Source organism: Stenella coeruleoalba (genome assembly GCF_951394435.1).
Source record: "Stenella coeruleoalba genome assembly, chromosome: 17".
In the NCBI taxonomy this organism is placed as follows: domain Eukaryota; kingdom Metazoa; phylum Chordata; class Mammalia; order Artiodactyla; family Delphinidae; genus Stenella; species Stenella coeruleoalba.
Window position 1 is genome coordinate 1,515,977 of NC_137163.1, and position 11,431 is coordinate 1,527,407.

Genomic DNA, 11,431 nt, shown 5'->3' on the forward strand with positions numbered 1-11,431 from the left:
TGGGGTCGTTGCCACGTCTCACCTGTGGCTGAACATCCTGCAGACCCGGACTGTACAGGATCAGGTCTGCGGCCGGCGGCCCCGGAGAGCAGTCCAGCGCCCCCGCCCCCCGCCCCAGTCAGGACACAGCAGACACAGGAGGAAGCTGACCCTGAGGCCCGGGGGAGGGGCTTCCTCCTTACCTCCGGCCGGGGGCGGCGGGGCGCTCACCGGGCCTACCTGCCCGGCGCTGGCTGGCGGGGGGGCGTCGCCGGCCTGTTCCCAGTACGGTCTCTGGGTCCCACGGGCTGAATGGGTCAGGGAAGGAGCGGTGCGAGCGAGCGCATTAGTCACGCCGCCGCCGCCGCCGCCGCCGCCGCCGCCGCCGCCGCCGCCGCCGCCGCCGGCGTGTGCAGGGGGTGGATCCTCCCTCCGCCGGGAGCGCGCGTGGGCGCGGGGAGGCGGGCCGGCAGGCTGGGGGCGCGGGCGGGGAGCCTGCGCCCGGGCCAATGGGAGCCGTGGCTCGGTGACGGGGCCGCCCACGGCCCGCGCTGGCGGCATAAAGAGCCGGCGGCCGAGGCTGAGCGCAGAGCTCGGGTGCCGGGTCCTCCGGGTCCGCGGCCGCCGAGAGCAGCCGGGGCCAGCCGCCGCTCCGCGGGACCCTCCGCCACGCGCAGCTCCGCGTAGCCGGCGCCCAGCAGCTCTCCGTCGGCCCCAAGAGGACTTTGCAGCCTCTGCCCCACCCCGCCTGTCCGAGCACCGCCGCCACCTGCGAACAGATGGAGCTGGACCAAAGGACGACCGGCGGCCTCCACGCCTACCCCGCGCCCCGCGGCGGGCCGGTGGCCAAGCCCAACGTGATCCTGCAGATCGGGAAGTGCCGGGCGGAGATGCTGGAGCACGTGCGGAGGACCCACCGGCACCTGCTGACCGAGGTGTCCAAGCAGGTGGAGCGGGAGCTGAAGGGGCTGCACCGCTCGGTGGGCAAGTTGGAGAGCAACCTGGACGGGTACGTGCCCACGGGCGACTCACAGCGCTGGAGGAAGTCCATCAAGGCCTGCCTGTGTCGCTGCCAGGAGACCATCGCCAACCTGGAGCGCTGGGTCAAGCGGGAGATGCACGTGTGGCGGGAGGTCTTCTACCGGCTGGAGAGGTGGGCCGACCGCCTGGAGTCCATGGGCGGCAAGTACCCGGTTGGCAGCAACCCCTCCCGCCACACCACCTCCGTAGGTGTCGGGGGTCCCGAGAGCTACGGCCACGAGGCTGACACCTACGACTACACGGTCAGCCCCTATGCCATCACCCCACCACCGGCCACAGGTGAGCTGCCCGGACAAGAGGCGGTGGAGGCCCAGCAGTACCCACCCTGGGGGCTGGGAGAGGACGGGCAGCCAAGCCCTGGCGTGGACACGCAGATCTTCGAGGACCCGCGGGAGTTCCTCAGCCACCTGGAGGAGTACCTGCGCCAGGTGGGCGGCTCCGAGGAGTACTGGCTGTCACAGATCCAGAACCACATGAATGGGCCGGCCAAGAAGTGGTGGGAGTACAAGCAGGGCTCAGTGAAGAACTGGGTGGAATTCAAGAAGGAGTTCCTGCAGTACAGCGAGGGCGCGCTGTCGCGAGAGGCCGTGCAGCGTGAGCTGGACCTGCCGCAGAAGCAGGGAGAGCCGCTGGACCAGTTCCTGTGGCGCAAGCGGGACCTGTACCAGACGCTGTACGTGGATGCCGACGAAGAGGAGATCATCCAGTACGTGGTGGGCACCCTGCAGCCCAAGCTCAAGCGCTTCCTGCGGCCCCCGCTGCCCAAGACCCTGGAGCAGCTCATCCAGAAGGGCATGGAGGTGGAGGACGGCCTGGAGCAGGTGGCCGAGCCCGCCAGCCCCCACCTGCCCACCGAGGAGGAGAGCGAGGCCCTCACGCCGGCCCTCACCAGCGAGTCTGTAGCCAGTGACCGGACCCAGCCCGAATAGAGGGCGCCGGCCCCCCGCCTGCCCGCTGTGGCCTTTGCCCACCGGGACTTCTGAGTGGGCTGATCCCTGCAGGGGGAGCCCTTGTCCTCATGCAGCTGGACACCCACCTCAGCCTCCTAACCTGACCCTAACAGACACGTGTGATTCAGATGTGGGCAGCATCCCCCAAACAGCAGAGGGGCTTCCCTTCCCTGCGGGGCCCTGCCCCTCGCCCTCCCTCCGTCTGTCTTCCCCAGCATGGGCCGGCCTGGGCCAGCGGCCCCACCCTCCATACTCTCAGGCCAGGACAGCTTCCTCGTCCTGTTCAAAGTCCCGGCCCTCTGGGCACTCAGAAACCCAGCATCCAGACGGCACGGGCCCGCAGGCACCAAGCTCAAGGGACACCCCGGGGCAGAAGCTCTGGGCTTCTGGGAAGCCACCTCTCCTGGCAGTCGCCTCGTAGCCGACTGGCACCCCTGCCATGGCCCAGGGCAGCTGGCCAGCCTCGGGCAGTGTGGCTCCCTCCCCTTGGAAGAGAGCCGAAGCCAATAAAGGCAGCAGCAGCAGTGGCAGCGGCAGACCTGGCGTCCTGGTGCCTCCTGGCCCCTCAGGTGAGCCCCTGCCCCATGGTACCACCACCGGGGGGCACCGTAGAGCCGGGAGGGTCCCGGGCCAAGCCCACTTTCCAGGCGAGCCCACGAGGCTCAGGGTCATCCGCAAGTTACCGGATGGGGTGGGGGTGACATGGTGGGGAGGCGGGGAAGGAGCAGAGACCCGGGGGAGCGGGAGAGGGAGCTGGGGTGGGAGCAGGGCTGGGGAGTTTGCCGAGCCAGCTCTCACACCGACCATGATTTCTCTCCCGCCTCAGCACCACTGATTCATGCCAGCCTGGGGAGGGACCGAGCCCCGCTCGATGACTCACCCGTGGCAGGCGGAAGGTCCCACAGGGCCTGAGTCCTCAAACCCGGCTGAGGCAGCAGCCGGCCCTCGGAGCCAGGAGAGTGACAACAGGTAATGCAGGAGACCCCGTCCCTCGGCTGTCCTCACATGGGGCCCTCAAGCTCCTCCCCAGCCCCCAGGTCCCAGGCCGCCCCCACCCCACGCAGTCCTCTGGGTGAGCTGAGAAGCAGCCCTGGGAGAGCAGCCCTGTGACGTCCGCCGCACGCCCCTCCTGTGCAGCCCCTCCCAGCCTTGGCCTGTTCCTGAGTCCCTGACCATCCGTCTTCCTTCCTTTCAGGTCTCAAGGCTCCTGCGGAGCCTTTGCTGCTGTGCCTGGCAGTGCCTCCTCTCCTCTCCCCCTGCAAGCTGCCTGCACGAGAGGAGAAGTCTGAGGCCAGGGAGAGGCTAGTGGTGAAGACGCGCCAGCGTGAGGGCCGGGGCCTGCCGTATGCCCGCCCCGCTGGCCGCCCGCCCGCCCACCCGCCCCCAGGGCCGCCACCCCGGCTCCGGCCTCGTTCCAGCCCAGGAACCGCTGCCCACTGCGCGGCCATCCTCTCCTGCCAGAGCTTGCCACGAGGCCTGGGGCTGAGACCAGAGCCGCTGCCCCTGCCTGGCGGCCCCAAGCCCAGCCCCAGGAGACCCGGCGGGTCCTGAGGCTCATGTGGGCTCTCTACCAGGCCCTGCCGTTGCCCAGGCCTGGACCCCCACCTCCCCCAGGGCACCCACACCCTGGTGCTGGCCGGCCGCTCGTGTCTGTGGCCTGAGCAGGCCTGGTTGGGGGTTCCCCTTTCTGCCTGTCCACTGGGGGGGTCCCAGCTTCGGGGGAATGACACTTACAGGTAACTCTGCCAGCTCCCCCAGATTTTATCTTTGCACATAAGCCATAACCCGTACTCGAGGCTGGTGCAGGCAGCAGGGAGGCCCCAGGGTCAAGAGGGTGTGGCCACCTCCCCGTCCCCCCAGCAGATGAAGCCCTGAATGTCAGGCCAGGCTGTGTGCACCCTTGCCACCTTCCACGAAGACAGACTCTTTTTGTAAGATTTTGTTAATAAAACACTGAAACTTCTTGGCGTGCGTGTGCTGCTGTTTCTCTGCCGGCCGGGGCTGGCTGGAGGGGGGCTGCAGAGGGAAGCAGCTCGGGGCGGCCAGCTCCTAGAGCCCAGTGAGTACAGACTGAAGGGCCTCTGGGGACCTGAGACAGCCAGCGGTGGGAGTGACTGGGAAGGGCCGCTGTTCATGCTGAACAGAGGACAGGCCCCCGAACCCTCTGTACACTCTCCCACCCACTGCCCGCCGGGGTGGGCATGGCGGGGGTGCTGGGCACTCGTCTGCGGCCAGGACTCAGCCCGCACAGAGGCCTGTGGGCCCAGGGGGCCTTCTTAGGCCCTGGATCCCTGGTGGGTGGGGAAAGATCCCTGCTGGGAGGGGACCCTGGCAAGTCCTGGCTGCAGGGTCATAAGCTTGGTCTCTCTGAGCCTCACATTCCCCGTCTGCAAAATGAGCGAGTCATCGGTAATATAATCCATGCTGGGGCCCAAGACCTTAGAAATGAGAGCCGTCCTCGCTGGGGGGTGGTCTCGACCTCACCTGCCTTCATGGGGGATGCCAGGTCCCTGAGAGAGATGGAGACATGGCCTGGAGCGGGCTCGGACCCAATACCAGCCACTTGAGTGAGAAGCAGGCCTGGGGAGGTTAGACACTGAGAGCTTTGCTCCGAGCAGTTGGCTCACTTGACCGTGGGGTGGCGGGGCCAGTCCAGAGTCCGCAGGGCAGGTGGGACTCTCAGGCACGGGCTGGGCTGCCGTCCACGGGTGGGACGTCTCCCTTGGTGAAGGCTCGGCTCTGCTTTTCAGGCCCTTCAACCGATCGACCCAGGCCCACCCAGATTCTCACCGACCATCTAGCGTCAATCACACCCACAAAAGACCTTCAGAGCCACGGGTAGATTAGGATCTGATGGAATGCCTGGGGGCGGTGCCTAGCCAGGCTGACAAAGTCTCCTCTCAGCCACCGTGGTCATCCACAGGTGCTTGTCGTCTGCCCTCAGAAGGGGCTGCTTTGCTAGGTGGGGTGCCCGGCCAGGCGGTGCCAGCTCAGCCCCCCGCCCCCCGCACGGGTGGGGCTGCCCCTGCTGAGAGGACGCAGCTGGGATGCACGGGGGACCTGGGGAGGCAGGAAACCATCAGGAGCCGAGAACCGCCCGCTGGCAGGAAAGTCGTCACCCTCCACGCAGACGGCGGCCCGAGTGTGATGCTCCCCGGTGGAAGGCCGCCTCTTCCCTGTTCTCCTTTATTCCTTTTAAATGATGAAAGCGCTGACAAGATGGGGAAGGAAACTGACAGGAACAGGAGGCTGGGCACCATGGTGATTCCTGAGAGGCGGTAACTTCTCCGGGAGAAGTACTACTGCTCACATCAAAAGCTGGGAGCTGTAGATGCCTTTTCCTTTTAATAAAAAGTTCCTGTCTGTAATTGGATGATTGTGGAACAGGCAACCTGAGATGCAGCTCTGTGTCTCTGTGTCCCAAGAAAAGAGGTGGGAGGGCGGAGTGGGGTGTGGTGGCGGGGGTCGGGGGCCAGACCCCCAGCAGACATCACGAAGCCCACAGCCCAAGCCCCGGGACATGCCCGTCCTGCCCATCCACATATCACAGACCCGGTCTCCTCTCCTCCGTGGAGGGCCGGGAAGCTGAGGCCTGGGAGGCAGAGCTGGGACTGGGGCTGGGGGTGCCAGGAAGCCCTGAGAGGCTAACCCTGCACACCCAGGGGGCTTCTGAGCCACGTGGGCTTGGGCTCACGTCCCAGGGCCACTCTTTCTATAAAATCAAGTCTGCCTACATAGCTGATGTGAGGGTTCAAGGGCACAGTGCCGGCCAGAGCAGGCGCTCAGGATGTCACGTGCGGCTGCCCCCGAGGCCCAGCCCAGGCCGTCAGCAGGGCCCTGTGCCCCCGGTGGGCTTTCACGGCCCGTCAGGTTGGGTCTTATTGTGTGTGACTTGGTTGGCCACCAAGGGGTGTCACAGACTCTCTGTGCCTGTGGGTGGGGGGCGCATAGCCAGTAGCTGGCCCACCTGAGGGTTCCAGAGGCCCACCTCACTGGGTCCAAGGTGTGATGTGTGCTCCAGCCTCCCCTGGGCCTCCCACCGGCCCTCTCCCTTCTCTCTGCCTCAGTGAGCCCACACCCAGCCGTCTGGGCCTGAGACAGGAGGCAGGAGGCTGGGGACACCTAAAGCCACTCCCCACGGTGAGACCTCAGGTGCCCCCAGGTGCGCCGGCCCAGGGGACCGGGGCAGGTCTGGCTTGGGCAGTGGAGCTCAGGGGCCCAGGGCACTGCTGTCTCTGTGGATGGGCCCTGCCTCCTCCTGGGATATCTGTGGTTTCCCCACCCGCAGGAAGCTGCCCTCCTCCAGGCCAAGGGTTTCCCCTACTGCCAACGCCGGGGTGCAGCATCAACTCTGCCAGCAGAGAGGTGGCACAGAGGAGCTGCTGGGGCTCCCCGATGATGAGCTCCGCCCATGACGGGGTCACACACGACGGGCCCCTTTCCACAGCCCCACCTTCCCAATGCCGAAACTGAGGCTCGGGGAGATGCAGGGACCTGCCCAGGATCCTCTGCCCTCCACGCCTCCTGGAACATGCTCAGAATACTGACTTCCTTGAAGGCCTATTCCGGAACCCACATGTGCCTGACTCTGAGATCCAAGCTGGTTCTACCACCAGGGCTGCTGCTTTAAAGGCTGCTTCCCCTCCTGCTGGGGACAAAGAAAGAGGCAGGCACTGAGTCTGCAGTGGCTCTGCTGAGGGTCAGAGGACCGTCTACTGGAGGACAATGTGCTTCCCGGTCCCCAACGACCCCTGGCCCTGGTCACCCATGGACCCCTCCCCTGGGCCACTCACGACCCCTGCTTCTGACCAGTCGCTGGCCCCGGCCCGGCCTGCCCACCGGCCCAAATTACAAGGCTCCCCTCGTGCCTCTTCCTCACTTCCGGTCCCCACCCACCCGCCCAGGGGCCCCCGCAGACCCGCCAGCACCGCTCAGGGGCTCTCCCACGCTGCCTGCCGAGCTCCCAGCTGGCGCCCCACTTCTGCAGCAGCCGGGGCGGGTGGCATACATTAGCCTGTTTCCTCAGGAAGGAGGCCAGGCAGCCCCAGCGCCCAGCCCTCGGCTCTGGGGGGACCCAGATGTGAGGGCAGCTGGAGGGGGCTCCTCTGGCCCTCAGCTACCACTCCTCTCTGTGATGGAGACTGAGAGCTGGAATGGCCTCTCCTATGGATGGGGAAACTGAGGCCCAAGAGAAGCAGGAGTCCCCAGGTGCACCAAACGGCTTCCTCTGCACCTCTGCTGGCCTCGGGCTGGCCCATGGGCCAGGGGCAAGGCCGAGGGAGCCAGCGTTCCTTCCTCGGGCGCCATCCTCTGGGTCCCACCTGCCCTCTGTCAGTCACCCTGAACCGGCGTCACTCTGCCCATCCAAACTAGCTGTGCTCTCTGTACCTGCCACAGAGAACTAGTCATCCGCCAGCTTCGGGCATCACGGAACCCGTCCCAGAGCGGCACGCCTCCTGCCTCTCCCCAGGAGGCCAGATCGCCATCTCTGCGAACTTCACATTCCGTGTTCAGTTATCCCAATCTGGCATCTTCCAGGCCAGAGAATTAGTTCTCCTTTCTTATACCACGTTTTGTTTCTTCCTGGGATCTCGAATAGCTCCTCTCGGTCTATCTACCATCGCCACACACTCGCTTCCCCCTCAGCGACGCCGCCGTATGACGCGTCCCACTGGGGTTTGCTTGTGCATTTAGTCTGCATTGCTCTGTTTCCCGGAACCCCCTTCCTGGGATAAAAAGATCTTTAAAGAATAAAATCGCTACCAGGCAGGTCCTGAGCCCAGCTCTCCAAATGTCTCCCAGAAGCCCTAGTTCCAAGCCAGCCCCCAGGGCCTCACAGTGGAAGGTGACACCTACTCCCCGGCCCCCCTTTTGCAGCGGTCCCCATCCCCCCTTGTCCCCTCCTTCTACACCCACCCCTCTGCCTCTGCCTCCTCTGTCTCCTGCCCTCTGGTTCCTCCCCATCCCTCCAGGCACTGTCCTCCCAGAATCCCTTAGAAGCAAACCTCTGCCACCATTCTCTCCCAAAGGCCCCTGCCCGCTGCTGGGCTCTCATTAGCTGTTTCCTGCCGCCCACCTCTGGCCACCAGGCACTGCGGCAGAATGCCTCCTTCCTCTGACTGCTCTCCGTGAAGGAGCCCTGGACCTCGGGCACGGCCCCATCTCAGGGCCCTCCAAGCACAGCCTCTTGAGCTCAGCACCAGAAAGGCCCAGGGCTGCCAGGTGTCTGTCCCCTCCCATGTCCATGGCTAAGCCCCAAGCTTGGCTCTGACCCATGAAGCAGCCTCGAAGGCAGCTGGGGCTCAGCTGGAAAGGGCAGGGGCGGGGGCCAGCCGCTGCCCTGACTCCGAGCCATAGCCCCGTACAGAGCACGCCAAGCCTGGCTCAGGGCACCCACGGGAGGAAAGTCTTGCCTGGAGGCTGCTCCCCAAAGAAAGAAGCTTCCCGAGGACAGAGTGAGCTCCCCACACTGAGGGTCACCAAACGGCTCAGACCAGGGACCTCGGAGGCCCCCTCGGACACCACGCTTGCCTGCCTGTCTGACTGTCCCACTGGGAGCTGCCCATGGTACTCCTGCCTCCACCCCTTCTGCAGGGAATGGCCTGTCTGCCAAACTCCTACTCATCCTCCAAAGCCCTGCTCTCCTCCTCTCCTCCACGGAGACCTCCCTGCCCCCCACCCTTGATGGCACCTCTTGGGTCCTCCCCATCCCATCCCTCCTTGTCCCGGAGGTCCCTCCCGAGCACAGAGGCCCCCGTGCCAGCCCTGCACCCCTTCCTGGCCCTTGCGCACGCCAGGGGTCTGCCCCTCCTCTCCTCGGACGGCCCTGGGCTCCGTGCTCCTGCTGCTGGATTGTCTGGCGTCTTCCGTGCCAGGAGTCTGGGCTGTGAAGGAGGCTATTTTTAGCCTCTGTTATCCCCGTAATTATCTTGTCTTTATTTTGCCCTGATGCTTTTGGTACATTTCTGCTGGAAAATGTTAGTCTGTCTCTGTGCCCTCAGGAGAAATGGGGACGAGGGGCACCTGCCCTGGAGGGAGGGTGTCAGGCATGGTGGTCAGAGAACCTCCTCTGATCACACTGTTCTGTCCGCCGTGGCTCCACTTACAAAGGCCAGGAGGGGGCCCTACAGGAGGTGCTGACACCCCCCAATCAGAGGGCACCGGGGGTCCCAGACGATGAGCCACTCTTGTGCTCCCATAGCCTCAGGAACAACCTGGCGGGGCAGGTGCACTGGAACCATTTGTGCAGTAGATTCTCCCCAGTGAGGATTCGGACCTGGTTTGGGGGGCAGAAACACTGCTCTCCTCTGGTCCCTGGATGAAGCAAGAGCGTGTGGTCCTCTCAGACCCCTACATCTCCTGGAGCCCCGTCCTTGGTGGGAAGGACCCCGTGTTCCTGCCGCTCCTTGAAGCCTGTGAGGCGACCTTACCTGGGGTTTGCTCGTTTTAGCAAGTGTAGGAAAACCCGTTGCTCTGCGGGGCTTCCCCAGCAGGAACAGATGGGGCGTGGGCGCCCACACTGCAGGCTGGGGCCGGGATTCTGAGTCCTTCCTTGGGCTGGAGGTACCTATGGGAAGGGAACATGGAATGAGGCGTCTCAGCCGGTGGTGGGGGGCAGGTGACACACCCAGAGATCTGGGCCCAGCACCCGCCCAGGATTCCAGCTCCCGACCCCCAGACCACAATGCATCCTCTCAGACCTGCCTCCTGAAGGTGTCTGGTAGCCCTGCTCCTGAGGCACCCCTGGCACCCTCCTTCGGGCCCCCTTGGCCGGTCTGCAAGGCCTTTCACCCGCTCCACCCCATCCCACCCGCCGCCCTGTGCAGACCCCCACGCACTGCCTGGCGGCTTCGCTTGGCCACGCCCTCCTCTAGCCCACTGTTCCCACCACAGCTCCAATCCTTCCATCTTCTGCAGGCAGACGCCTGGGCTGCCTCCTCTAGGAAGCCTGCCATCATGCACGCTCTCATCCAGGTGAGCCCAGCAAATAAGTCACCTCTGACAAGCCACTCACATCACAGCCCTGCTCCGGTCCTGCCGATCTTCCCACTGCAGGGACAGCAGAGGTCTCCCAGGCTGGCACTCCAGGCCCCCAAGACCAGCTAATCCCTCCTCCCCTCAGGATACTCCTCCCACACACCCGGCCTGGCCACCCCCACGACGGACTCAGTCACGTTGCATGAGCTGGTCCTCTTCCAGCAGTGCCGTTCTGCGGCCAGCGCTGGCCAGTGGGTTTGTGTGAGTGACGGGCAGAGGTGCCCTCAGCCCAGGGCTGGGCCATCCCTCCAAGATTATTTCCCCCTGAGTGCTCATTTTTTAAAGTTGTTGTTCTTTATTTAGTGTTTCTCTGCATTTCCACTCTTCTCCCCTCCCCCACCATCTAGGTGTTGCTATGGGAACCAGGCTGTGGTACCCACAGCATCTGTGATGGACAGATTTCGGGGCACCTGTGTGTGTGCATGTGTGTCTGTGGGTGTGCATGTGTGTGCGTCTGGAGAGTGTGTGTGTGCATGTGTGTGTGTGTCTGTAAGTGTGTGTGTGGTGGTATGGTGGGCGGGGCTTGAGAAAGGTCCCCGAGGTTTCCTGATTGGGGTCAGGAGGTCCAGAGGGGGGATGGGGCTATTAGACCCCACATTCCTGTGATTCTCCCGCATCCCCACCAAGGGCACACCCCGTCACAGCCACACTCCCTTTCCTCATGGTTGCATCGTCCTTGTCACCATCCTGTGGCCCCGGGTGACATCAGCCTGGTCATCCCTGTCCGGGAAGGCCACGGCAGCAGCGTCGCCCTGTCCCCACTGCCCTCGCTGAGGTCCCGCTCCTTTGGTCTCTGCGGGGAGTTGGGTGGCCCTGGCTGAACCAGCCCTCTCCCTGTCGCGGCTTTGGGATGGTACTGGGCCTGTCTCCCCTGCAGGCCGCGGTCAGGATCAGATCAGACTCAGTGCCCAGTGCGGGGACGCTGGCCCGGCTCCCCACAGACTCGCTGGGGACCAGTGCCTGCTGTCGCCTTGGCTCTCCTCCTCCCTCGTCCGTCTCCCCATCCCTGCCACGGCAGCACTGGCCGGGAGGGGAGGGGGCCTCTGTCAAACGGCCAGAGCCCTCTCGGGACACAGGCCACCGGACCCAGGGGAGCTGAGGGGAGAGGGGCTCCCAGCCAGGGTGGGGGTGGGGGAAGCGGGGGTCGGTGCCTGCACTGCTGACAGCAGCCCCCGCCCGTCATCTGGCCTCCCGCCCACCTGGGAGCTCCGTGCCTGGAGTCCCGATGAGCTGCGTGGGTGGGAGAGGAGAGCCGGCTGGGCAGGGCGGGGCTGGGCCTTGCTGAGCTGCTGCCTCACTCCTCCCTTTACCCCGCCTCCCACTCCGCCCACCCAGCCAGTGGATGGGGTGCCTGGGGGTGGAATGCAGGCCTCAGGGGCTGGTGGGGCTGCTGCAGAGCCAGCCAGTCGACGGGGTCTCATCCC

The 11,431-nt window shown here is 65.2% G+C and overlaps 1 protein-coding gene across 1 annotated transcript; it reads left to right on the top strand.

Annotated features, from left to right (window-relative positions):
* The first annotated feature begins 345 nt into the window (after positions 1-345).
* ARC (activity regulated cytoskeleton associated protein) lies at positions 346-2,268 on the top strand. The gene has a single exon (XM_079901767.1). The coding sequence runs from the start codon at positions 759-761 to the stop codon at positions 1,947-1,949; it is 1,191 nt and encodes a 396-aa protein (XP_079757893.1). The 5' UTR covers positions 346-758; the 3' UTR covers positions 1,950-2,268.
* The last annotated feature ends 9,163 nt before the right edge of the window (positions 2,269-11,431 follow it).

Coding starts and splice junctions, on each gene's coding strand:
- ARC (XM_079901767.1), top strand. CDS start 759: ATGGAGCTGGACCAAAGGACGACCGGCGGCCTCCACGCCTACCCCGCG.